This window comes from Sciurus carolinensis, chromosome 4, assembly GCF_902686445.1.
Source record: "Sciurus carolinensis chromosome 4, mSciCar1.2, whole genome shotgun sequence".
NCBI classification, from domain to species: domain Eukaryota; kingdom Metazoa; phylum Chordata; class Mammalia; order Rodentia; family Sciuridae; genus Sciurus; species Sciurus carolinensis.
The window spans coordinates 114315388-114342283 of NC_062216.1; the positions used below are offsets into that span (position 1 = coordinate 114315388).

The window sequence follows — 26896 nt, forward strand, 5'->3', positions numbered from 1 at the left end:
TGGGAACCTTCTTTGGGAGAAGAATGGAAGTTTGATTGCTGTAGAACCCAGAAAAGCACAATGTATGTGAATTTTGCTCTCTCCTTTCTCAGTCCAAGCACTCTTTAGATTTTCCCAGGATTTGGAAGCTTGGGGTAGGAGTGGGATGGGTGCAGGGAGGGAGGTGTGTGACTCAGCTCCTCCCAGGAGCTTTGGTGGGGACAGGGGACAGAGTGTCCTGCCCCAGTCCTCCTCCCACTTCACCCCACCCCCCAGTCTTGGCCAACTCCAAACAGGCCCCCTCCCTGTCCATTCCCTGCTCCTGTGTTACAACCGGGAGCCCCTTAGTCATTCTCCTGGCTGGCTTTTCTACTCTCACCCAATATCCCTCCTCTCTTGGCTCCTCTGCCCTTATAAGTCCTCTCTGAGTGCCCCAACACTGCCTGCCTTTCCTTTTGCCATGCCTGCTTTTGGTCTGGCCTTCCCTCCTGTGCTCCCAGTTGGGCCTGAATTTGGGATTCCCTCCAACTCTCAAGGCCATCCATCCAATATTCTTCAGAAGAGAAAATGGGTGTGGAGAGATGAAGTGACTTGTCTAAGGTCAAATGGTTAGCCAGATAGGGTAGTCTAAAACCTAAGTGTTATGACTCTAAATCCAAAGCCCTCTCCTCTCAGCCCCCTGTCCCTGTGTCCTCTGCCTCCTTTCAGCTTTGTCTTTGTCTGTCTCTCAGTTTATCTCTGGCTCAGCATGGGTGCCTCTTATTGGCTCTGTTTTCTCTCTCAACCCGACCTCTGTCCCTTCATTGCTCAATGGGAATGATTTGATGTGATGACTGAGTATTCCTAATCATGGTTACTAATCATGATGGAGGCACAGGGGATGAAGGGCAAGGCCAGGACATTCATTGGGTTAGTACTGTCACTATCAGCCTGCTCCAAAGACAGCAGTTTTAGAAACAGAAAATGACAGAGATTCAAGATGCAGGTGCAGATTCTAAAGCCAGGAATCATGCTGAATTTCGGTAGCGTGGGATGGGTAGAGTATTAATAGTGGTTTATTTAACACATGCTATTTGCCTGGCTCTGGGCTGCCCTTTAAGTTGCTCCTATCCCATTTAAATCTTCCCAACTATCCAGCACCGAAGGTATTGTTATCCTCATTTTATGGTCAGGAAACTGAGGTTTACTAACAACATGAACAGAAAAAAGAGCAGAGAGGGAATCCAAACCCAATCCCAGTGGATTTCCAGAACTTTGCTTTTCTCATTATTAACCCTCTAAACTGCGTTGGATTTCTATAGGGAATAGGATTCAAGAGTAAGGATTTTAACCTAGATCTGTAGTCTTTAGGGGTAGGGTGGGGGAAAGATTTTATGTATAGGTCATTAATCCTTCTGAAACTGGTTGGAAGTTCTTTTGTGTGCATATATGTGATAAAACTCAGTGACTACCTCTTCCCTTTTTTTCCTTTTATCTTTTTAACTTTTTTTTTTTTTTGATACGGGGAATTAAACCCAGGGGTGCTTAACCACTGAGCCACATCCTCAGCCCTTTTTATTTTGAGACAGGGTCTTGCTAAATGCTTAGAGCCTTGCTAAGTTGCTGATGCTAGCTTTGAACTTAACGATCCTCTTGCCTCAGCCTTCCAAGCTGCTGGGATTATAGGAATGTGCCACCGCGCAAGTATCAGTGGCTTCTTTTGGATTCTCAAATGCCTGGAAATTCTGAGAACACTGGGTCAGGGTGTTCTGATTTCAAGACATAGGTTTGAGCCTTTTGAGGCCCGTAAAAACTTAGGTGGGTAGAGGTGACTTTGGCTGAAGTTGCTATGAAGTAAAAGCTCCCAACGTGTGTGCTGATGCCAACACAAATGGGTTATAGGTGTGCTGAGACTGATGATCTCCCTTGATTCTTGAAACCTGGGAAGATCTGGTTTTGCCAGAGACCCTAGGCTAGTGGCTTCTGGCCAGAGCAAGCCTCTCTTGCTTACTTCAGGGAATTGTGCAAATATAGCATTCTCAGCATGAACAGTGCAGAAATGACTGGTTAAGAATTGGATGAAAGGGGGTCAGAGGAGCTTGTTGGTTTGTGACTCCTAGGTTTGGTCCTGGGCCCTGTTCCTCCTGTGGTGGGGTGATGAGCAGGAGTTGGATCTCACAGGGGGAAGGAAGGAGGGACATTTGTGAAGGTTATGAAGCTGAAGGGAATCGGGGATCCCCATCAATAGAGTAGGAGCCCAGTCATAGCAGGAGTTGACTCCAAAGGCTGCTGAAATTGGGGCAATGCTCTGCATGTCTAAGAAGGAAGTCGGAAAGTACAGGAGCAGGCTCTCCGAACCCATGGGCTCTGTCACTGGCCTGACTCAGGTCTCTGCCTAGGGGAACTGATAGCTCCATCATCTGTGAGTCACCACCACCACTCCTACCCCTGTCTGACTTGGGAGCCACCCCTCCCTCATGTCCCAAACCTAAAATAAACCCAGATTCCCCTCCCCTACCCCCACTTTGTTCAGAGAATAGGAGGGGTGGATGAAAGATGTTTGCTAGGGTGACAGGAGCAGTCCTGGGAAGCTTCGATTCTCTTGGGGATCTAGGACTCTGAACCTAGTGATTGAGACTGTGTCCAGGTGTCTCTGCAGGCACTAGACTGGGAATTTTTCTAAGCTGGAGAGAGGCAGAGGGACAGGGACTAGTTCAAGGGCATTTATGGGGAGGGGCAGGGCTGAGGGCATGCTGGTGTAAAAAGACCCAGGGGTCCAGAATGAGCAGATCAATGAGAAGGAGTTCGCCCCCTCTAGCTAGTGTCTTTTCTTTCAAATTCTCTTCAGATTTTAATGTTTTTTCTTTTTCCAGCATTTTTGGAGGCTCCAGAGTTCTACAGCAAAATGTAATGACCCCAGATAGGGAGTTAAAAGGAAAGAAGATCCTTTGAGGTGTCCAAACATTGACCTCATTTTATTTGCCTCACTTGCCCCATCCCCATTACTTTTCTTCTTTCGTTTCCCACTTTGCTGCCATTGTCCAACCTCTGTAGAAGCAAGGGGTTCCTGACACTTCTCAGCTCAAGGGCTTGGAGGCTGGAGGAGAGACCCATCCAGGGTGAGAGCTGTGGGTGAGAATGTCAGCTTCCTGGGATGGTCTTCCAGATGTAAGCACATCTGGAGCCCATCAGGGAGGGACGTGGAGCACCATGATTCCCAGTGCACATCTGATTGGGGCTACAGATGAGCCAGGCATTCCCTCCTACTCCCACAAGTCTGCCTGCCATTTCTAGACCTCTCTTGGGAAGGATTACCCTTCCAGACAGGAAGTTAGGGCATTGGAAGGGGCCAGGGAGGAGAACAAGAAGGCCAAGGATTACATCCCAAACTCAGACGTGCTGTTTCAGTTTCACTAGCTTCAGCTCTTTGTATTTTTTTCTGCACAGAGATGACAGCATCTCTGATTAGGTAGAAATAGGTGTGTGTGTGTGTGTGTGTGTGTGTGTGTGTGTGTGCAGCATAGTATACACTTTGTCTTTAATAGTTTGAAGTTGGAGATGGGGCCCAGAATGACCCCCTCCTTGCTTTTCATGAACCCGCATGAGTCTTCCCCATGAGTTCACTGGACCTCTGACGCTTCTCACCTCTCCGCCTCCGAACATACACACACACTTCTTCCTTGGCTATAAATTCCTCCCTGTTCATCGTCACTTTACAATGAGTACATTTGTTTTTCAGGGATCATGTAGAAGGCGAAAAATAGGTTCATCTCCTTGCCCTTCCCTTCTGGAAGAGCTGACCTGTTGGAGTGCTGAACTATGGGATAAATGGGGTTTATAGTGATCCCTGCAAGAGTTCCAGGTGTCCCTAGCAACATTTCATAAGGATAAAATAGAGAGTCATTGGCACCAACATTCATGAGTTTGGTGATGTGGGGCACTCCTGGGGACCACAGTTCCCTCTCTTTCTTCCAGAACAGTACTATGAAGAGGAACCAGGTCTTAGGAGAATTTTTTTAATTAACTAAAAAATACTTAAATTGATCAATAACATTGCATGTTTTTGTCATGAATAAAATGATACTTGAAGTATATATACATTGGAAAATGACTAAATCTAGCTAATTAACACATGCATTACTTAGTTACTGTTTTTATTGTGAGAGCGCATAAACATTTTACTTTTTTTTTTTTTTTTTACATTTTTCTTTTTTTGTGTTTGTTTCTTTTTTGTTTCTTTTTTGTCCATACTGGCCTTCAACTTGCCAAGGCTGGCCTCAAACTTGTAATTTGCCTGCCTTAGCCTCCTGAGATGCTGGGATTACAGGTGTGAGCCACCAACCTGTACATTTTTCAAGAATACAATATATCATGATTAACTATTGTCACCTGTTGTACAATAAATCTCTTGAAATGTATTTCACCTATCTAACTGTAATTATGTATACTTTGACAAACATCTCCCTCTCCCCTAACTATCTGTTTTGGGTAACCACCATTCTACTCTCTCCTTATGTGAAATCAACTTTTTTAGATTTCATATGTGAATGAGATCATGTGGTATTTGTCTTTCTGTGCCTGGCTTGTTTTATTTAACATATGTTCATCCATGTTGTTGCAAATGGGAGTATTTCATTCTTTTTTATGGCTGAATAATATTCCATTGTGTTTATGTACCACATTTTCTTTATCCATTCATCCATTAATGAACACTGAAGTTGATTTCATATCTTGGTTATTGAGAATAGTACTGCCATGATTACAGAGACACAGATGTCTGTTCAACACACTGATTTCCTTTCCTTGTAGTGGATTACTGGATTTCATGGTATTGCCTTAGAGGATTTTTTATGGGACTTGGGATTGAACCTAAAGCCTTCGGTATACAAAGCATTCTTTCTGCCACTGAACTACATACCCAGCCATGCCCATATACACATTCATATTTATGAGACAGGGGTCTCATGTTTTGCCTTGGTTAACCTCAAACTCCTAGACTCAAGGGATCCTTTTGTCACATGTTTGAGGCCAACCTTGGCAACTTAGCCTATCTCAAATATAAACAAACAAACAAAAGGACTGGAGATGTAGCTCAGTGGTAAATTGCCCTGGGTTCACTCCCTAGTACCCAAAACAAACAAAACACAAAAGGGTTATCCTTCTGCCTCAGCCTCCCATGTAGCTGGATCTGTAGATATGACTCTGAGTCTCTCAGAAGATTCTTAAACTTGGGGCTGGGGTTGTGGCTCAGTGGTAGAGTGCTTGCCTAGTACACGTGAGGTCCTGGGTTTGATCATCAGTACCACATAAAAATTTAAAAAATAAAGGTATTGTGTTTACCTTAAAAATATATATATGTGTGTACATATGTGTATATATATATGTTCTTGGATTCCAAGGTTGTGACTTATAAAGTTGAGATGATAATACATAAAAGGAGGTAGTATTGTGCTATACAATTTGCAAATTTACAATTTATAAGTTGTTTATTGCTAGGTATCTCATACCAAAATCTGTGTGGCTTCCTGCATAGCCTGTAGCAAAGACTGCTTGCACTATGCCCTTTCAGCACCCGTTCTTTTCCCATTTTAAGCCTCAACCCTTGATTGAACTTCAGAGTCCCAGGGGAGAAGCCAGAGGAGTAGCTCCCTAATGCTTTGCTTAGATTCCTTTAACAGCTGTCCAGCAGCATAGAGACTGGGCACCAGAGAACCCTGCCCTGTGTCTGGTCAACATTTGGCTAGAGGGTTCTAGCTGACAGAACTCTGGGGTTAGAGAGTAGGACCAGGTCCTTTAGTTTCTAAGATAGAGAAAGGAATGTGTAATAGAGATTAATCAGGGAAGAGGAGTTGAGGGGTTAGGTAGAGAGATAGGTGGCTGGGGTGAGAGAAAGTTGGGACAAAGCTGGCAGTTTCACCTTAGGGAGACCAGCCCTTCCTTCAGGCCACACCCTTCCACAGGGCTGCCATGACTGGCCACACCCCCACAGCTGGCTGGGAAAAAGATCTCAACCTATCCTCCTCTACAAGCAATTGCTTACAGATGTTCTAGGAAAGGGGGGATGTTCAGAGGAGGAAAGGCAGAATAGGGGGTGAAGGGAAAGGAAAATAGAAGGAAGAAGGGGGAGATTCATAGAAGGAAGAGAGGAAGTTATCTTTAGTGGGGAAGCCTGTGAAGACTGACGAAGTCCAAGAGAAAGTAACAGTTAAGAGGAAAGCAGGAGATGGGAAAGAGGGTCTCTTTGCCCCTGCAATTTGCCCTACTCACTGGGCTACTGAATCCCTCGAAACCAAGGCTCTGATGATGTTACTTCTCAGTTTAAAGCCTTCTGTGGCTTCAATCTTTGAACCAATAAAGATCTCGGACTGCTCTAAGTGCCTAGAACTGTGCATGGCATGCAGAAATTGCCTTTGATCTTGCTCTGTACACACTATTGAGTGCTCACTAATACATACAAAACTCTGAGGGCTTAGGCGAGGGATGAAAAGGAAGGAGGGGGAGTTGGGCTAGGCAGAGGACATAAGAGCAGAGAGGGACAGGAGAGAGGACTTGGGGAGAGAAAAGGCAGAGTGTCAAATGAGGGTAGCCAGGAGTGAAAGAGAAATGGATGGGGGAACCAGGAAGGAGGGGTCCTGAAATAGGAATGGAGAGGATAGGGGAAAGGAAGAAGAGGGACGAGGACAGAGGAAGGGGAGAGGAATGTGGAAAGGTGGGGCAGGTGAGGAGCCCTGGAGAGTGGGATAGACTTTGGAAGCCTGGATGGCAGAGCCAATCCTTTCCTGGGTCAAGAGCTCTCATTGGCCAGTGAGTGGGCAGGAAGCAGACAGGTGGGTCTGCTCTTTCCCCACCCCAGCCTACCTTCGTTTAGGACCCAGCTTTCTCTTCCCTTTTGTCATTTTTATATTCTTGTGTTGACTCTGTTCTTTCCTGGGTCCTCTGCCCTCTCCACCCCCACTTCTTAGAATCCTGAAGTCAATCTCCTCCCCACTCACCACCCTGCAGGTTAGTCTCCTGGGTCTCTTTTGGTCCCTCTCCTCTGGGTGTGTTTCCCAGGGATGAAGCAGACTGGAGGTGCATCCAGATCTGGTCTGCTCTTTGCTCAGCGCCCATCCCCCTCCAAACCAGTCCAAGGCTGAGAAGTTTGCGTCAGAAGTCCCCTTGGCCCCTTTCCTGCTCCTGAATCCCAGGGGCGGTATTTGGGGGTGGAAGGAGGGGTAAGGTCCGAGGTGGAAAGTCTGACGCTGAGTCCAGGCCCCCAGCCCCATTCAGACTGGCTGAGCTCATCTCTCCAAGCAACCACAGCTGGATGTTTTCCATGTGCTCACCTCAGGGAAGGGGCTGGGGGCCAGAATTCCAGACAGTTTCACCACAAGCAGGCTCAAGGCTGAAGCACCCTCAGGTGCCTCCTGTCTACCTTCCGCTTATGTTCCACAGGGATCAGTCCTGGGGGAGGAGCAGGGAAAGGAGAAACAGGCCGTTAGAGGAGTCAAAGCTGGAATAGAATTTGGACCCAAGTTAGCCCAGGTTTCTTCATCCCTCTACGGGAGTGTTCGCATACCGGCCAGGCAGGACATGAATGTGTATGTGAGGTGAAAACCTGTGTGTGTGTGTGTGTGTGTGTGCATGCTGCCTGTGTTGTCTGAATTTCTGAACATGCTTGTGTTGGTGTGTAGACTTTGGTGGGGTTCTGTGTCCTGGGTGATCAGTGGACCAAAAGTGTGTGTGTGTGTGTGTGTGTGTGTGTGTGTGTGTGTGCCTCTGCTCTCTTCCCAGTGCAGTGGAAGGTGACAGGTTTGGGACAAGTTCTTCCCATCACCTCACTCCTTCCTTAACTCATAACCTTCTTTTTCAACCACATATACCTGGAGAGCTGGGGAGAGCAGGTCCTGAACAGGAATGGGTCCTTTTAGTAGAGTAAGTTGGGACAGTGGGACTTCTGGGGCTGATTGAGGTGCGGTGATAAAACCTGAGTGGATATAGGGACTGAGGGGAGAGTTGCCCTTGGCCCCTGCCATGGGGGCTGCAGAGCTGGAAGTTTTAGAGGGTGCCCTATGAGGGTCTCTGCATCCCTTTCCTCCCTCTCCTGGAGGCTCTGAGTTCTTGGACAGGCTGGAGGAGGCTGGGGGGAGGTAAGGAGGGGGTGGTAGGAGGCACTTGGCTGTTTGTTCCCTCTCTTTCCTGACTCCTTTGTGGCAGCAGACTGGCTTCCTTCCTCTCTTCAGCACCTTGGCTCCCAGCTCATTTCCGCTCTTATGCCCTAGTGCAGCTCTCAGCCTTTCACAGGGGTTCTCTAAGCTGGTCTTCTGGGGAAGGGGACCCCTATGTAGGCGCATAGGGCTGAGGAATGCCAGTGAGATGCCAGGGTGCCCTTTCCTCAACCCATTCGAGGTCAGCAAACCTGGTTTGCATGGATTTGGGGAGAGGCTTGTTTGCCAGGGGATGGGAAGCAGGGACCCAGGTGTGTGATTACCTGGGTCCTGCCTCTCCTTCAGCCTGAGATGTGGATAGAGCAGGGATGGAAAGATGCCCTGCCCCCCACCCCAGCTAGCCTCCCTCTTTGTGTCCCTACTTGGCTGTCCTTGCCTCAGTCTGCCCCTGCCCCACCTCCCACCTCTATCCACTGCCCTACAAGTCAAGGAATGTAAGTTTCCTCTCTCTCTCTCATTGATTAGTCATGGGCACCCCTATCCCCGTGGGAACCGTTACTCACCCTTGGGCCCCCCCCCACCCCACCAGTCACCGGCTGTCTCCCCAGAACTGGCTGAATTCCTGTAGGAGGAGCTCACAGCCAGCAGTTGAACATGGGGGGGCGGTTAGTGGGGGTTGTGGGTGGTGGGTAATGTCCTAGAGACAGCTACTTTTGGAACAGCAGTTTGATTTTATTATGGCCCAGAAGCAGGAGTCCCTATTTCTCCCCAACACGTACACATATGCACAGGAGGTTGTACTCTTGGTTCTAGCTACTTTAATAGTTATGGAGGTTTAGGCAGAAGGGGCAGGGTTGAGGTAGTGGACTGTTTGGAGAAGGGTTCAAAGCAACTGCGCACCTAGTCCCTTCATCATTGCTGGCTTTGGGGCCAGGACTAGGGCCTGGGGCCTGCTCTTTGGACTTGGCTGAGTGCCCAGGCCTGGCCTCTTTCTCTCATAATCAGACAGGGCCCTTTCCCAATAAGGAGCCTCCCAACTCTGGGTCTACTCCCCTGCTGCCCCCACCTCTCCTCTCCCCTCCAACAGCTCCTCTGCCCTAAAATGGCCACATTTTCCCCTTCTTCCTCCTTTCCTCCCCCACACCCAGGTTTGGGGCCCTGGGGATGGAGGGGGGTTGGGTAAGGGTAAGATTGCACAGGGCCCAGATGGGCAGATTTGGAGAAAGGTAATGAGATCTCAGAAGATAAAGGAATTGGGCCACATGGCCAAGGTATGTAGGGGGTAGGGATGGGAACACAGCTTCCTAGAGTTATTGTCTCTCCTATAATAATAATAACTTGTGCTTATGGCACATGTTAAGAGTTTTACATATGTGTTAACTTATTTAATTGGCACTGCCCCTCTGTGAGGAAGGTACTATTGCCCTATCTCAGAAGACAAAGAAACTAAGCAAATAGAGGCTGATTAACTTGTCCAAGATAAATGGGAAAGCTGGGATGTAAATTTAAGTAATCTGGTTTCACATCAGGAGAGACCAGCCCACCTAGCTGGTTCTTGAGCCTCACTGATAGAGACATAAGAATGCCTCGTATGGGGCTTATGTGGGGTGGTGATGGCCACAGAATCTGACGGTCAAGTGTGCCCCACTTGGGATCCCCACCTTGGGTGTTTGGATAGATTCAGATTAAACATTCTCAAAAAGAGCAATTGAGGGCTGGGGAGATAGCTCAGCTGGTAGAGTGCTTGCCTTGCAAGCACAAGGCCCTGAGTTCGATCCCCAGTACTGCGAAAAAAAAAAAAAAGAAAAAGAGTAATCGACCCATTAAAGGTTTTTTTTTTTTTTTTTTTTTTTTCCTGTATCAGGATTGAACTTAACCACTGAACCACATCCTCAGCCCTTTTTTGTATTTTATTTAGAGACATGATCTAGTTGAGTTGCTTAGGGCCTTGTGAGATTCTGAGGCTGACTTTGAACTTGAAATCCTCCAACCTCAGCCTCTGGAACTGCTGAGATTACAGGTTTGTGCCACCACGCCCAGCAACAAATTCATTTTTTAAAAAACAAATATAAGCTGGGCATAGTGGTGCACGCCTGTAATTCCAGTGGCTCGAGAGGCTGGGGCAGGAGAATTGTGAGTTCAAAGCCAGCCTCAGCAACTTATTATTACGTGATATGCAGGTTAGCACAGGATCCAAATGTGAGTGACTGGAGGTGGAAGGTGGGAAGGGAGGAATGTGTAAAAAGGGGCAGAAATAAGGATCAGGGAAGATCTCAACAAATGAGGAAGAAACCAACAAGGTTGTATGTGTGGAGGGACTTCCTGGAGCTCTTCTCCAGTTTTGCTTATGTTCTAGGAAGTTAAAAAGAGTGATTTATTCTATCTACTGAGAGAAGCAAAGGAAGAAGGGGATGCAAATTCTTACAGCCCTGAAAGCAGATGGGGACCCCCTGGGACAGATCCAGGTACTCATCCTGGAGGTTCCAACTTGAACTCTGCCTTTTGGCTCTCAATTTTGTCTTTCTCTAAACCAAAGGAATTGGATGACATTATTCTTGAGGTTCCATTTTAGGCCAACACACTCAGATTGTTATATAGAAACTCAGGGGAAAACCAGAGAAGGAACTGGAGTCCTCCTGTGGGGGCCAGGAATAAACAAATAACTGGTAACCAGGATGAGCTCAGGGCTCTGGGGGGAAAGGCTCTGCTGGGGGTAATGGGAGGGAAGCCAGGCCAGGCAAGGCAGACTTCAGAAAAAGTGAATGGAGGATGGACTCATTCATTGGATCCTGTACCTTCAGAAACTAAAACCTAGGAATCTGAGCCTCCCATCCAAGGAACCTGTAAGGAAATCAAGAGCTCTGAACTTCTAGGAAGGGCAAATCCCCAGGTCCCTCTGCAATTTAAAGGTATTATGAGGAAAAACAGCTACAGTTATCAAATACCAGCTATAGATCTAAGCATTTACATATATTACCTCCATTAACTTCAAAATAATCCTATGAACAGCATTTATATCTTTCAAATTGATTTCCACATTTAATCTTTCTAACAACCCTCTAAAGCTAACAGGCCATTTGATGAGGAATCTTTAAAAGCAGGAAAAGATGAAAATGTGTTCCAGCAGGGCTTTCTAACTGGTAAAGGTGGAAGTCCCTGAGGAGTTAGGGGACTCTCACATCCTAGTAAGATCTCTCCTGCCTCTGGGCTTGCGGATTGGGGTGGGGTATGCTTTCCAGCCCTTGACAAATGGAGCTTAAAGATATGTATCTACATCCCAGGTTACTGTTTAGGAGTGAGAAAATAGTACCTTGATATCTTTGAGAATGTTTCTGAGAAGTCTTCAGAGATAGAAATAATCATAGGGTTGGTGATTGCCTTAAATTTGCAAAGAGACCTGGAGAGACTCAGAATGCAGAATTCTGAGTGAGCTAGCTCTCCTTCTCTTTTCTTTTTTGGTACTGGGGATTGAACCCAGGGGCTCTCTACCACTGAGCTACATCCCTAGCCTTTTATTTTTTATTTTGAAACAGGGTCTCACTAAGTTGCCCAGGCTGGTGTCCAACTTGTGATCTTTTTGCTTCAGCCTCCTGAGTAGGTGGGATTAGATGTGTGCTCCCCTTCAGTTTCACCAACTACTGGTCCAATATCAGGAGAGAAGGAAACTAAATACATAGATATATAGAGGGACTTCCCTGTTATTGGGGGTTGATAGGAGACTGCATCTCCTGTGGGTGATTGTAAAGTTAATGCATTCTTCCATCCTTCACTGGACAGGAGGTGGAGGTGTGAATGGTAGTGTGATGGAGAGGGGTCTGGGAGTGAGGATGAGCTAGTTTGCCTGGATGACCTCTGACTAGCTAGAAGAGCCTGAGATTTTTGAGGAAGATGAATTTTGCCAAAGGGCATGTGGAGGAGGTCAGTGTTTTTGGGTTCCAGCTGGGGTGAAGTCAGAGACATAAATCACACCTCCCAACTGCCCGTTTCGTTTTGAGCTCAGTTCCCAGCCAAGAGCCCAGCTAGCCTGCCAGAGGAGTGAGCTTGTAGATGGGGGAGGGGCCAAGGAGCTGGAAGTGGGTGATTTGGAATGGGAATCAGCTGGGAGTGGGAAGTTGGTCTCGTCAGGGTCACAAACAGGATCAAGGTCAGGGCTGGTAGGACAGAGGGCCCAGGGATCTCAAAAGAACTGGCCTTATAGATTCCTTATCCCAGTCAGGATGAACTGACTCTCAGCCACACCCAGTCTGCTGACTTCTCCCCAAGCTTAAAACCACTGGATGTGCCTAGAGGCACAGACACTGGCAAACACACACCCCACTTCTTCCGCCACTCAGCTATCGCTCTCTACTCCCAGAAAACTCCACATCTTTTGGGTGAAGCTGGAAGTGAGTGAAATATCCTCCTCTAGTGATCCTTATTTATTTTTTTGGTGGGCAGGAGGCTACTGGGGATTGAACCTAGAGGCGCTTACCCAGGGCCTTGTGCTTGCAAGGCAAGCACTCTACCAACTGAGCTATCTCCCCAGCCCCCCAGTCCTTTTTTAAAGACAGGGTCTTGCTGAGTTGCTGAGGCTGGTCTCAAAATTGTGATCCTCTTGCCTCAGGCTTCCCGAGCTGCTGGGATTACCACTGTGCTGGCTCCTCTAGTGATTTTAAAGGCCGGCACTGTCATCTCTTTTGTCCTTCCTCACAGTAGATGGATCTGGCTGATTTTCCTTCTCACTTAGGAGGACCCTGAGGGCCTGTTGTCCTAGTGGTAGACAGTGCCTCCTGACCCCAGTGATGGGAGAGGCAGAGCCAAAAGGACTGGTTGAGTGTGCATGTTGGGCGGGGTAGGTGTTTGAGGGCAGGAAATCCAGAAAGCAACTCAGACAATGGCCTTTTCCTCTGGCTTGGGTTCAGGCTGCTGGTTCCTGCCTGACCCCAAGGGCACCTCCAGTCTCTCCCTTTGGTTAGCTTCCCACTCACTGCTTATTTGGGGGCAGAGGCAGGAGGGGCAGTTCTTTGGAAGCAAAGTAGCCCTTCTGTCAACCCTTTTCCCATTGATGGTTCTGGATTGACCACAGGGATTCAGGGATGTAAGAAACCTCATCTAGTCTGGGACTACCCTTCCCCTGCCTCGCATCCCCTTCCATGTAGTTTGCCATGGTCTCTTACATGATATAGCTATAAGCACTTTGACATCTTACAAGAAATATCATGCTTTTGTTTTTGGTTCAGTTTACCCCTTCTGCTCTTGGAATTGTCTACTTGCATCCCACTAGACTTGGCTTTAAAGGAGTAAGGATTGTGTGCCTGTTGGTTGGTATAAACCAGTACTGGGAGAATCGTTATACACCCTCTTCTTTTTTTGTATCAGGAATTGAACCCGGACGGACTTAACCACTGAGCTACACCCCCAGTCTTTTTTTTTTTTTTTTTTGCAGTGCTGGGGATTGAACCCAGGGCCTTGTGCTTGCAAGGCAAGCACTCTACCAACTGAGCTATATCCCAAGCCCACTACCCCCACACTTTTAAAAAATATTTTATTTAGAGACAGGGTCTCGCTGAGTTGCTTAGGGCCTTGCTAAGTTGCTGAGGCTGGCTTTGAACTCGTGATTCTCAAATATACGCATCTTGATATACAAGGTAGAAATATGATTATACTGGAGAAGAGAGATCTTGGAAATGATTTTTTTTTTTTTTTTTTCAATTCTAGAAAAGGGGGAGTAGGGTAGAGCCACATCAGGACCAATTAATTGGGGTAAAATGACATTGAAGCCTCTACCTCTTCTACCTTCTCCTGCTTGGTACATGGAATAACAGAAAGCTTCTTTCCAATATACCTTCTGCTGTAGTCACTTGGGTCTCAGTGTTGTCTCATTAATGGACCCAGTTATCTTTGGCCTTGCTCCTGTGAGCCCAGCATCTGGAATGCACAGTCGTCTATATGCTTTATTGAGGCCCACGTAAGCTCTGCACGAGTTTTCCCAGCTCATTCTGACTCTGCTGTGTCCCACTCTTCTGAAGTCCTGCTGTAGTCTGCACTACACAGTCTAGCACTTAATTATCCAGGATATTTATAAGTTCTTATGCAATTTAGAAATTGAATACATTTGTATGTACCATATGATGGAAGCAACTATAAATACTTCATGAAAGAATATTCCATAGAATTTCAATGTTGACATTTGCTTTTTGTTAATGTGCTTTTATTTTGGACAGGAAAACATGTCTGTTATACTGAAAAAGAGGACTTGAGTTTGTTGCCTCCCTTGCTTGATATGTGACAGTGGCAAGTAGTTAACCTCCCTGAGTTGCATTATATTCATCTGTAAAATAGAGATAATATCTTTTTCATGGATTTGTTGGGAGAATTTAACATACTATCTGTACAATTGCAGCTCTTGGAAGTAAATATTAAAACCTCTCCGATGAATCTGAAATCTACTCAGTCTCATATACTCTCCAAATGTAATGTGACTATTTCATAGGTCAGTTCTCAGCACAGATATCACTTCCTCCAAAAAGCCTTCCTAGTTCCCTGTACTGAGTACTCCAGATTTCACCAATCATAGCACTTACCTCTCCATATTATATCTTTTGTTTGTCTCTTCTACTAGACTAAATTCTGTAAAGTAAGGTTCTTGTTATTTCTGTTTTCCATGGTCTAGGACATTGCCTGGATTAGTAAATACTATTTGAATAAACTGAGCCTTTAAAAAATGTAATAAAGGAGTTGGGAATATAACTCAGTGCAGAGCACTTAGCATGTGCACGGTCCTAAGGTTGATCCTTGACCCTGAAAAAAAAGAAAGTAATAAAAATAGACACAGTGACGTTATAAAATTGTGACAAATATATATTTTAAAATATTTATATGACATTTAACATGGGTAGTCTTCTAGCAACATAGTACTTCTCACTTATCATGCTTTTAATGTGCAGCCAATTCTTAAAATGGATCTAGAGATGTGGTCCAATTACTTGTTAATGGTGGTCTTGATCTGTCCCCACAGAATTCTATGTTTTCCAAGTGTGGCAGAGATCACTGACTCATGGGATCTAGTCTATTTTTCCTTCTGGTAATATGACCCTTCTGCCTGGCTACCCACACACTGTGTTGTATGCAGCAGGGCACTTGGCTGCCAGCTGGATATGATACTGTCCTGCCTGTTTTCCAGTAGGCGGGGGCCCCATCACTAAGTTCTGGTCAATGGGATGTGAGTGAAGCAATGTGTGTAACTTCTGGGTCATGATCTCAGAAAGAAAACTAGTAGCTCTTTACTTCCTATTTCTTACTTCTGTGTACTGGGATGTGATGACATGTTAAGCAGCCATCCTGGACCCCGAGGTGCAGTCTTCTCCACCAGTCAAGGACTATCTACCTGTTCTTTTTACCTCTGAACTACTACTTCATTTGTGGGTCTCTTTGTTACAGCAGCATGGTCTACATTCTTTGCATAAAGATTACCATGGAATTCATGAAACCCTTAGCCTACTCTGAAGAATGTTTTCAAGGAGTTAAAAAAAGTTTTAATGAAAAGAGAATCTGCTGGTCTATTTTACTGGATGGCATTTTGTAGAAGATCAAAATTTGCTGTATCATAAACATATTAAAAGTTTTTATAGGTTTATAAACATACTGGCTTAAAAATATATATATTTTTGGTGGTATTGGGGTATGGTACTTTACCACTGAGCTACACCCCTAACTCTTTTGATTTTGTATTTTGAGTCAGGGTCTAAGTTGTTGAGGCTGGCCTTGAACTTGTGTTCCTTCTGTTTTAGCCTCAGGAGTCCTAGGATTATAGGTGTGTGCACCCATGCCCAGCTACATACTACCTCTTTTATTTAGCTTTATTAACTGCTTATGAAAACTCTGAGACTCCAGATGGATTATGTGATTGTCAGTTTCCAACGTGGCCTCAGTGACCTGTATCTCTTGGTACTTATGCCATGTTCCCTTCATTTTATGCCTGAAAAATGGTTAGCCCCTGTGTCTAACACAATACTGTGGAAATGACATGTTTAACTACCAAGGCTAAGTCATAAAAGACATTGCATTTCCAACTTGGTCTTTTTCTTGATTACTTCCTCTGAGGGAAGCTAGCCACCATGTCATGAAGATACTAAAGCAGCCAATGGAGAGGCCAAAGTGAAGAGGCACTGAGACTTTCTACCAAGAGCCAGCACCAATTTGCCAACTATGTGAATGAGCCACCTGGCAGTACTGGGTGGTCAAACCCAAACTTTCAGATAACTGCAGCCCTAGTTGACATTTTGACTGCAACCTCATGAAGACATTGAGTCAGAATTGCCTAGCTGAGCTATTCTTGAATTCTGACCCATTAAAATCTAACAATATCTAAGCAATGTTTATTGTTTTAAGTAACCACACTTTAGGGGTAACATTATGCATTAACAGAAAATATAGATTATAAATTCCTTGAAGTAGGATTCCTGTTTTATACTTGTTTCTACCTTAAGTTACTGCTTCAATCACTCTCCCTACTTCTCACCTGGCAGACACAGCACAGGAACATATTTGGTAGAAGATGAGAGGTGAAACGACATTCCCTTTGAAATTCAGCACAATGCAATTGGATGAAAGATATTAATTAATCTATTTGACCATTTTTTTTTTCTTCCCTGAGAGTTAAGATTTTCCAGGATGGTGAGGACAACAGAACTCAGATGAGTAAATGTTGTTTGTCATACTGGGATATCTCCAAACTCTGTTCTCAATCTTTAAACAGGATATTTTTTTTAAGTCTGGGTATTTAGAGAAGCTCCAGTAAATGAGAGTCTTCCAGTATTTGATAGAAACTCACCCGGGCAAAGGAAGCGAAACACCACCTAGAGGGGAAGTAAAGGGACGCCTCTATTCACAGGATAAGTTCAGGCTCAGGGCCTTTCTCAGAGACCAGGTAAACACTACACAGCTACAACTAACTGAATGGGCAGTAAAAGACTTAGGTGAGGAAGAGCAGCTCTGGGTGGGATGGAGAAGAGATCAGAGACAGACTTCCCTTATATCCAAACTCAATATATATTAATATAAAAGACATGACCCAGACGAATATCACTTTGAAACAGTAGCTTGGTTCCTTGATCCATTTTGAGTTGACTTGTTTTGGGTGACAGATAAGGACCTAGTCTCATTCTTCTACACATGGATAACTAGTTTCCCCAGCACCATTTCTTAAAAAGGTTATCTTTTCTCTAATATCGGTTTATGGCACTTTTGTTAAAGATCAGATGACTGTACCTGTGTGGTTTTGTCTGTCTTCTGTCCCATTGGACTATGTGTCTGTTTTTATGAACAATGGCCTCATCTTATAGTTAAGAAAAGTGAGACCCAGAGAAAGGAAATGACTTGCCCAAGGTCATACAGTTAATGTAGGACAGAGTCCAGGTGTCTTATTACAATCTCTTTTCACCATGCCACATTTGCCTTCACTCTACTTCTATTACATATTCCATTTTATACTACTGACTTCCAACTTCAGTTTGGGATCCAAACTCGCCCTGCCCCACCCATATAAGAGACTTTGCTACTGTTTTAGGTTGAGCATTGTTCCTTTCCTGACCTCGATGTTCCTTGTTGCTTTCAATGAGAAACTGAGTCTATTTCTCCATAGGCTGGAGGGCTCTCAGAACTTCTGACTCCATTCAGTTTGTGGCAGGGAAGCTGATGGGCACAGTGCAATGGGATGCCTTTTACCCTGGCAGGCTGATTGTACCCAGCTGGTGGTCATGGCCTTGTGCCCACTGGCAGGCAAGGTGCTCACCCATGTACTAATTTGATGCCTTATCATCCATGGGTACCAGATGGTTGGCTGGATACCTACGTTGCACATTCCTGGCCTGCTGTTCCTGTCTTGTGTCACTTGTAGGTTTGTATATGTACGTGAGGTTTAGGAGGGTGGTTTCTTCATGTAAATATTAAGATACTGGCATTGTCAGACTGTCAGGAAGGAGGATGGCTCACTACCAACTTAGACTCCGAGATGGACAGTCCAGGATCTGGACTTCAGAAAAGTCCTTCAAATGTCTCTGTGATCCCTCTTTTCCCAACTTTCCCTGATTCCAGAGTTCTTGGTGTCACTCTTCCCTAGTTTGATACCAGAAGCTAAGGAGTCATATGTGGTACGTACCTCAGGCCAAAGTTCCCTTTCTCTTTCTTTCCTTGTCTTTTTCCAAGCCAAAGTTTCTTTGAAAGGGAAGGAAGAGAAATGAGGTGTGTGTGGGTTAGGATGAATGGACTAGAAAGCAGCAGAAGCACCTTGCTTGACTCTTTCTCATAGGCTTTAGAAGACTCTGGGAACTAACTATTGCCTTATCATTTCCACGGCAGTTCCAGGCAGCCTTAGATTGTAACTCCACCTGCTGGACACCACGGAGATCAACAATGTGCAGCTTTGTCTACAACTAGCATAGAGAATAAAACTTCAATACTCCACCTTTATCCTAGTGCTAAATCTTTCCTCATAGAATCTGTTGAAGATGGTTCTTTCTCAGGGAAGCAGACTGACTACTTTTTCAAGACCAGGTACTAGGGAGATGAGGTACAATATCCCCTCTATGCTGTCCTTTCTCTATCAAAAAAATCTCAGAGGCTGAATAAAGAGCTTCCTTCCTTCAGTTGCCCTAGGATAGTAACTCTGTTCAGTGTTTGAGGAATTCAGACTCAAACTCGGCTTCTCCTGCTATACTCTCGCAACACAGATACTTCTGACACTAGGTGTGAGGGGGTTTTCCCCACACTCCAAGCAATCACCTCTGCAGAGGATACCAGCAAGCTGTCCTTCAATTCTGACACTATACCTAGAGATTACGTCAGATCCCTCAGGCTGAGTCCCGAAGATTTCCCCCTTTTCTGATGCCAACCACACGCACTGGTTGTTTTGCTTGGGTTTCTGAATGACTGGCTATAAATCAAGTTTCCTACAACTCCCACTCTTGGGTTTGATTAATGTGCTTCAGCAACTCACAGAACTGAGGGAAACATGTCTATGGGTTTATTATAAAGAATATTACAAAGGGTACAAATGAAGAAATGCACAATAAGGTAGGGTGCATGGTGGAAAGGGTGCACAAGTTCTATACCCTCTCTCAGCGTACTACCTTCCAGAAATCTGCTCAGCTATCTGGAGGTTCTCCAAATCCAGTCCCTTAGGATTTTTATGGAGGGAGACTATTTCATATCTAATGCTAATAGACTGTAGTAGACTGGGTGAGGATTCCCCCTGCTCAAGGTCTGTCTGCTTCAGCATTCTTTTTGGCCCATTTGGGTAGCAGTCCTCTCTCCCTACAGGGTATAGGGCAGGACCTCTGTGGAATGAGGACCATTTCACAAAAAGGGACAAGGGTAGGTGGGAGAATATTTTTATGGTCAGCTCCAAAACAAAAATGTGGGAAGATTAGAGATTCTGTGACTTGTTTTGGGGAGGAAGTTATAAGCCAGGAATGGTAGATGAAAACCAAAAAATAAATACCATACTCTCCTATGCCCATAAAGCGACAGATAAATGGAGTTAGATTATAGGATTCCTGTTAGCTTTAGGGCAGGGCAAAATAAATCTTAGATAAAGAATTGCCTATACTAAGCTGGATGTGGTGGTTTATGCCTGCAAACCCAGCTACTTGGAAGGTTGAGGCAGGAGGGTTCCAACCATGAGGCTACCTTGGGCAACTTAGTGAGACCCTGTCTCAAAATAAAAAGTAGAAAAGACTGGAGATGTAGATCAGTGGTAGAGGACCTCTGGGTTCCATCCCTAGTACCACCACCAAAAAAAAAAAAAAAATTGCCTAAACTTGTCTCTGTATCCTACCCAATTCAGATATGGGAATCTGGGGGTGTCCTCTACTGTTCTTTTCAAATCTATAAGCAGTTTTCTTCTCTTGCTTATGAGCAAAGAAAATGCCATTAGTATCCATTAACAATCATTCAATCCATGCTGACACCATGGGCTACATATTCAGAAATGAAGGTCATTTATAAGTAGTGACAGCTCTCAAATTGAATTCTTTATTGGTGAAACAGGAGACAGTGTTAATCACATGCTTGAAACTGGTTGTAAAATAATATCAATTCATGGAGTTTTACAGGGCTAGGAAAACAGTTTACATTAGATCCAGAAATCTATTTCTCCTTCCCCACCTCACATTACAATCTATCAGGGTCAAAGAGCAGTCATTTCTTGGGGTGGGGTAACCCCAGTGACTCTTGAGGCTGAGACAGGAGGATACCAAGTTCAAGGTCAGCCTTGACAACTTAATGAGGTCCTAAGTAACTCTGGAAGACATGATCTCAAAGTTAAACAAAAAAATTTAAAAAAGGCTGGGATATAGCTCAGTGGTAAAGTGTACCTGTATTCAATCCCCAATCCAAAAGAAAAAATGTAATCATTTCTTATTTTTTGGAAGCCTAATTTTGACTTAAAGTATGCCCTTTAAATGTCTTTTGAATTTTGTTTTAAAAGGAAGGAATTAAAAAATTAAGACAATGTTGGAGATAACCTTGTTAGATACAGTTTGTGTGATTTTGTTATCAAGGACCTTCAGTTTACTCATACAGTTAACTGTATTGAGTGTTCACTATTAATACTTAAAAAAAAATGATGTATTTTCCATTCATACCTTTAAACAATTATGTCATAGGTACTGTACTTTTATTATCTTTAGGTTCTTAATTACTATTATGTTATATTCTACTCTGATTAGTGTGGATTTTTTAAGGACTTGAGTACTTAAAAACTCCCAATAGTGTTAAGTATCTTCCTTGTAAATTTCTTAGAAGTCCTTATTCAATAATATGTAGTTTCAGAAACTTTATTGTATATATGAATTAATCTAAGGTATGTTATGAAAAAAATGTGTGCTGCTCCACATTTTCTGATTCAGGAAATCTGGACTAGAGCCCAGGAATCTGCATTTTTAAATAAGCATCCAAAGTAATTCTGATGTAGGTGATAGTTAGTTGGACCATGCTTTGAGAAACACTGCCTTTGACTATAAATGGCCTGAGGGTAGGGCTGTAACTAAAACAAACCTCCATGTGTACATCCCATTTAATTTGGCTCCATGTAGCAATAGATACAACATTGGGGTTTGTATCATTTTTGGCTGAGAACTGAACCCTCATTCATTTTCCCCCTACAATAAGGAAAGGCAGTCCTAGGTTCTGTTAGAAGCCCTTCTTCCTGAGGGAAGAAACTCTTTTTGTGTTTAACGGGTCCCCTGCCCCCGTTTTTGCTAACCTGGTCCATCTCTACACAAAGGTTTGGTGAAGGCTGTGAGATCTGACATAAGGGCCCTGGCGATTCTGCAGTCCTCACTGGAGAGGACTCAGAAAAAGCTGTTATTTTCTCCACCTTTTGAAATGTACAATGCAGGGGGCGGAGTGAAGGGAGGAGAGTCAAGGGACTATGCTGGAGTTGGTAAACAAGCTTTGAAGAAAATAAGAAAGCATATTAGCAGGGGAGAAATGAAGGGCTGCACACAGCTCCTGGAACACCATGGCATTCTCTGGAGTCAGCTGTAGTCGCTGCCGGGTGTCTCCTATTTTGAGGGAAATAACAACAAAAAAACCAGTATTGGCAAACTGACCTTTGGCTAACATCTGAAGGTTTGTCTGGAAATGGTTTTCTGAAAAGCAGTTTACATCATAGAAGGAGAAGGAAGGACAAGTCATGAATAAAAAAAAAAAAAAAAAAAAAAAAAATTAGGCCAAAAAGCATCGCAAGCACCTCAAATAGCCCGAAGGAGGTTGCAGGGTTGCAGGGACCAAGCGGAAAGCTCCATTTAATCTCTGGCCTAGCTAACATAGCCCGGAGCATGCTTTCAGTGCACTTTTAAGCGAGACTGTGATGAGCTATTCCAGCTCCTAGAATCAGTGATGACTCTTTGAAGAGTTTCTTCCCCCGTAACTCTTGGGAAAAGATTAACTAAAACCCTGAATTGGGAAATTAGGGAACACTGTGGTTGCTCTGTGTGTTTTAGAAAGCTGTATTTGATTGAATAGGTGAGGGCAAAAGTCCCTTCACTTTCTAGGTGCCTCCCCCCACCCCTTTTCTCAGCTTATCTGGATGGCCTCAGAGAATATTTTAAATTTGACAGGAAAATTTTATAGAATGATCAAAAGTCCCAGAAATGGATATATAATCATCATCCTCTTTATTTCAAAAATACTTTTAATTGAATAACAAAACAACCAAAATTTTAGGGTGTGACTGAACCTTAAAAGTCATCTAGTTCCATTCCCTCTATACAGAGAAGAGAGGATTGAGGTACAGAAAGTTTGACATTTCCAAGGTCATAGGGCTGGTCTTAGATTCAAAATAAGTGTATGGCTCCTAGTTCAATGTTACCTATTAACTGCTTTCAAAACCACTTTTTCACATAGTTTTTGCTTGCCTATTTAGTACTCAAATAATATAGCAACAAGGTTTTTTAGAAAAAGTTTTTATTGGTGCATTATAATTATACATTCACGTTATACATTCACATATGTAGGCATATATAGGGCTTTTTTTGTGTGTGTGAATGAGATGGCATATGGTACCTGTTCCTCTGAACAGGTAACTAATTTCCTTTAAAGGGGGCGGGGGACAAAAACCAAAACCTGACCTCTTATCTTGTTAAAAAGCAAACATTCAAAACCCCAACATACTTTAGCAAACTCTCAGTGCTCAAGGTACTGATTATCCAGTTTCCATTCTCCCTCTTCAGGTGACCTGCCCGCAGATGCAGATGTTTACATTAGTCAGTGGTTCTATAAAAAGTCTGATACTATGTACATTGTGGAATGGTAGCTAAGGTGCCATCTTCTCAAACTTAGCATTCTAGTGGTCTTCAGAGGCTGTGGGCCCCTGATAGGTTAGTCCAGTAGTTCTGGGAGTTATTCCTAGAGGCTTGGCCTTATCATCAGCTCTTTCAGTTATTCAAATGATCTTGTAACCACCCAATTTTCTGTATTATTTTCCCTCCCTGCTTAAAATATCTAGACTGGTTTTTTTTTTTTTTTTTTCCCTAAACATGACTGATGTATTTAAAAGACAATACCACACAACTCAGTAAATGCTATTTTAAAAAGTATGAACAGAGAACAAGAGTATAGAACAGAGCTTGAAAAGGTTAGCTAAGGAGGTAACATTTGAGTTGGAACTTGAAGATGGAATAGGAAGATGCTAAGCAGAAAAGTGTTGGGAAGGGTAAGGAATAGGTACATTTAAGGAGAGGTGTTACGGTTTGGATGTGAGGTGTTCCTCAGAAGTTCACATGTGAGAAAATGCAGTAAGGTTCAGAGAAGAAATGATTGGGTTGTAAGAGTCTTAACCCAGTCAGTGCATTAATCTCTGATGGGATTAATTGAAGCGGTAGGGTGTGGCTTTGGGGTATATATTTTGTATCTGGAGACTCTGCTTCCTGATGATGCAAGCTGCTTCCTTCTGCCATGATGTCCTGCCTCACCCTGAGCCCTGAGGAATAGAGCAGGCCTTCTATGGACTAAGGCCTTGAAACTGTGAGCCCTATATAAACCTTTCCTTCTTTATAATTGTGCTGGTCAGATCATTTAGTCTCAGCAGTGAAATAGCTGACTAAAACAAAAGTATGATCATTAAAGACTATGTGTTAAAGATGATAGTGCATTCACCAAGACTAGATTATGAATAGGATGAGGAGAGATAAAGTTGTAGCAATTTTAAAATGCAGTGGGATTAAGTGTGCTTGCTGGGCACAGTGGTGCACACCTGTAATCTCAGTGACTAGAGAGGCTGAGGCAGGAGAATTGTAAATTTGAGGCCAGCCTCAGAAATTTAGCGAGACTGTCTCTAAAAAAAAAAAAAAAAAAAAAAAAAGTGTTGAGACGGAGACTGTAGCTTAGAGATAGAGTGACCCTGGGTTCAATTCCCAGTAATACACACACAGAGTACTGGCTTTAGGAGTAGCAGACATGACTTTAATTCTGGTTCTTCCTTACAGAAATCAAGAAACTTTGGTCAAATCTTCTGAATTCTATGACCCTCAGTTTCCTTATCTACCAAGTGATGGTACCTCAGTACCATCACTTCACTCAGATTATGTAGATGGTACTTCACTCAGATTATGTAGAATTAAATGTGAGATATATATATATATATATATATATATATATGTACTTTATACCATGTTTGGCACATAACAGTTGCTTAGATAAGCCTTTGCTATTATTACAAGGTAAATTGGGAACAGATAATTAAATATCTTGAAAGTTGTGCTAAAGCAATGGAAGATAAAATGAAATGGGAAAACCCAGAAGCAGGCAAGGCTGCTGATCTGAAATACAGCAGTTGCAGTGGGGATGCAAAGAACTGGGTTAGCTTCAGAAGTCATCTCTGGTATTGAAATGCCAGGATTTAGTGACTGACTGAAAGTGAAGGAATTCTGAAAAGACTGAATGAAGAGTGTCATGATTAACTTAAGAATAGTTATGTAGGAGGAAAAGCACATTTAATTTAGGTGATCGTTGAAATTCTAAGTGCCTTTAGGTTCAAGGCCTCCTTGAGGAAAGAACCTTAAGTAATTTTGTGTATAGGATTAATATGGTTCCTACCACAGCATAACAAGAAATAACTTGTTACTCCTTGAATGCCCAGGGAGTGGTACTGAAAAAACCCACTGGTCCTGTACATTAGGAGGTCCAGTGGAGACAGAATAGAGTGGGCAGACTGCAGCAGATTAAGAAGAAAGAATGGGGCTGGGGTACCTAGTTCAGTGGTAGAGTACTTGCCTAGTATGTGTGAGATCCTGTGTTTGCTCTGCTCCCCAGTACAGTCGGGTGGGTAGGGGAAGATTTAAACAAGTCCTTCAAGAATCTTTTAAAAAACCTGGCACTGAAGGAAAGCAAGCAAGCAACTGCTTGAGAGGGAGTGTGAAGGGGTCTATGTATTGGTTTACTGAGCATGCACGGAAAGAGACTGAAAAGCTAAAGATGATGTTTTCCACATTCCCTTGTAGCTAGTTAGTTTATTTTTATGGTGCTGGGGACTGAACCCAGGACAGTGCACATGCCAGATAAGTGATCTACTACTGAATTATATCCTTAGCCTCCAGTTAGTTTAAATCACATCTCAGTTAAACTCTGTCAATCAGATACGTTAGTTTATCACTTGGATTCAGAGGCCGGAGGGGTTAAGAAAGGGTGTAGGGAACACATTTGGGAATGCTGACAGTGGCAACAGTGGTGTGCTGCTTCCTAATGTAGGGAAGCAGTGTCAGGTCCCTCAGCCATCTTTAGGAATCATTTCTGATAGTCCAGCATTTGTTTCTTCAGCTCTTCTAAAAATTGTGGTCCATTTAGCACCCTATAACAAGTCCCCAACTGATTACACTAGTTAGAATGGGTTCTATTCTCTGCAACCAAACCCTGATCAACTTGGAGAAAAAGGGTATATCTTTTTATTTTTAAAAGAATGGAGGTGACTAGATTTTTGTAGTAGAAAGAGTTAAGGAAAGGTAAAGAGAGGTGAGAGAATTACTTGTGGAAAATATTGGAGGATGGGGAACTGAGTGTGGCAGCCTGCCTTCAACACAATCCCAGTGATTCTTGTCTTAGTATTCATGTTCCTATACAGTCCCCTCCCACAAGGAAAAGGGCTCATCAGTGTACCAAAAGTATAATGTAGAAATGAAGGAGTGTGACTTCTGAAGTGAAATCATGCATAGAAGAATTTATAACTTCTACCTCACTCTTAAATTGTCCATTCTGGGAATGTCAGTTGACACGTGAGGACACTCAAACAGGCTGCAGAGAGTCCCACATGGGGAGGAGCTGAGGCCCTTTGCCAATAACCAACCCCGATTTGCCAGACATGTAAGTAAATCCCCAGACCCAGCCAAGTCTTCAGAAAGTTTCTGCCTTTGCTGAATCTTGACAGTAAACACAGAAAGACCCCAAGTCAAGATGACTCAGGTAAGCCACTCCTGAATTCCTTCCCCACAGAAACCGTGAGAGTAACAAGTATTTATTATTGTTTTAATACAGTGTGTTTGAGGGGAAATTTGTTACACAGCAATAGATAACTAATACAATGGATACAGTACAGGGCACAGAGATGAAATTAGCCTTGGAGAGGAAGTGTATCTCTGAGATAAAAGAAAAAAATTGCTATATGAGATAAAAAGTAAGGTGAGTTTGACACCAGTATTTTCTTAAGAAAGATATAAAGTCATTGGTGAAAGTAGGGGGTGGGAAGTGGGGATTACTAAGTTAAGAATAGTAAAAGGATTGTAACAGTAACCAGATAAAGCCTAAAAGCTTAACAGAAATGAATGCCTGATTTTAGAAATCATATATCTGCTGTGGAGTCAGGTAGTACATTTGATATTTTCCCTACCTATGCTTAATACCCTACAATTAAAAGGTGGTGGATTTTACCTGACTTGGAAGTTGGGGAAGGAGAGAGAGAACAAAGGGGTCTAGGGAATTCAGAGTGCTGGTTTTAGGCCACTGACGAAACTGATCATGGACTTCAAGTTGGCAGACATGGAAATGAGTTCTGGAAGAAATCTGTAGGCTGGGAGAAAGAGAGGATGAGTACAGAATCAACATTTAGGGGCCTGGGGCTGTAGCTCAGAGTGGTAGAGCACTTGTCTAGCATATATGAGGCAATGGGATAGATCCTTAGCACCACATAAAAATAAACAAAATAAAGGCATTCTGTCCATCTACAACTACAAAAAAAAAGTAAAAAAAAAAAAAAAAAAAAAATCAACATTTAGGGAGGCAGACTGGTGCAGATGCCCAAACCAATAATTAGTAATCAG

General features: G+C 43.7%; 1 protein-coding gene across 1 annotated transcript in view; it reads right to left on the bottom strand.

The window, feature by feature from the left end:
• Nucleotides 1-7336: 7336 nt before the first annotated feature.
• Nucleotides 7337-26896, bottom strand: part of Gtsf1 (gametocyte specific factor 1) — a 38152-nt gene continuing 18592 nt past the window's right edge. The window contains exon 7 of the mRNA XM_047549775.1: nucleotides 7337-7401. Within this exon, the coding sequence (XP_047405731.1) occupies nucleotides 7337-7401 (65 nt within the window). The remainder of the gene's footprint in view (nucleotides 7402-26896) is intronic.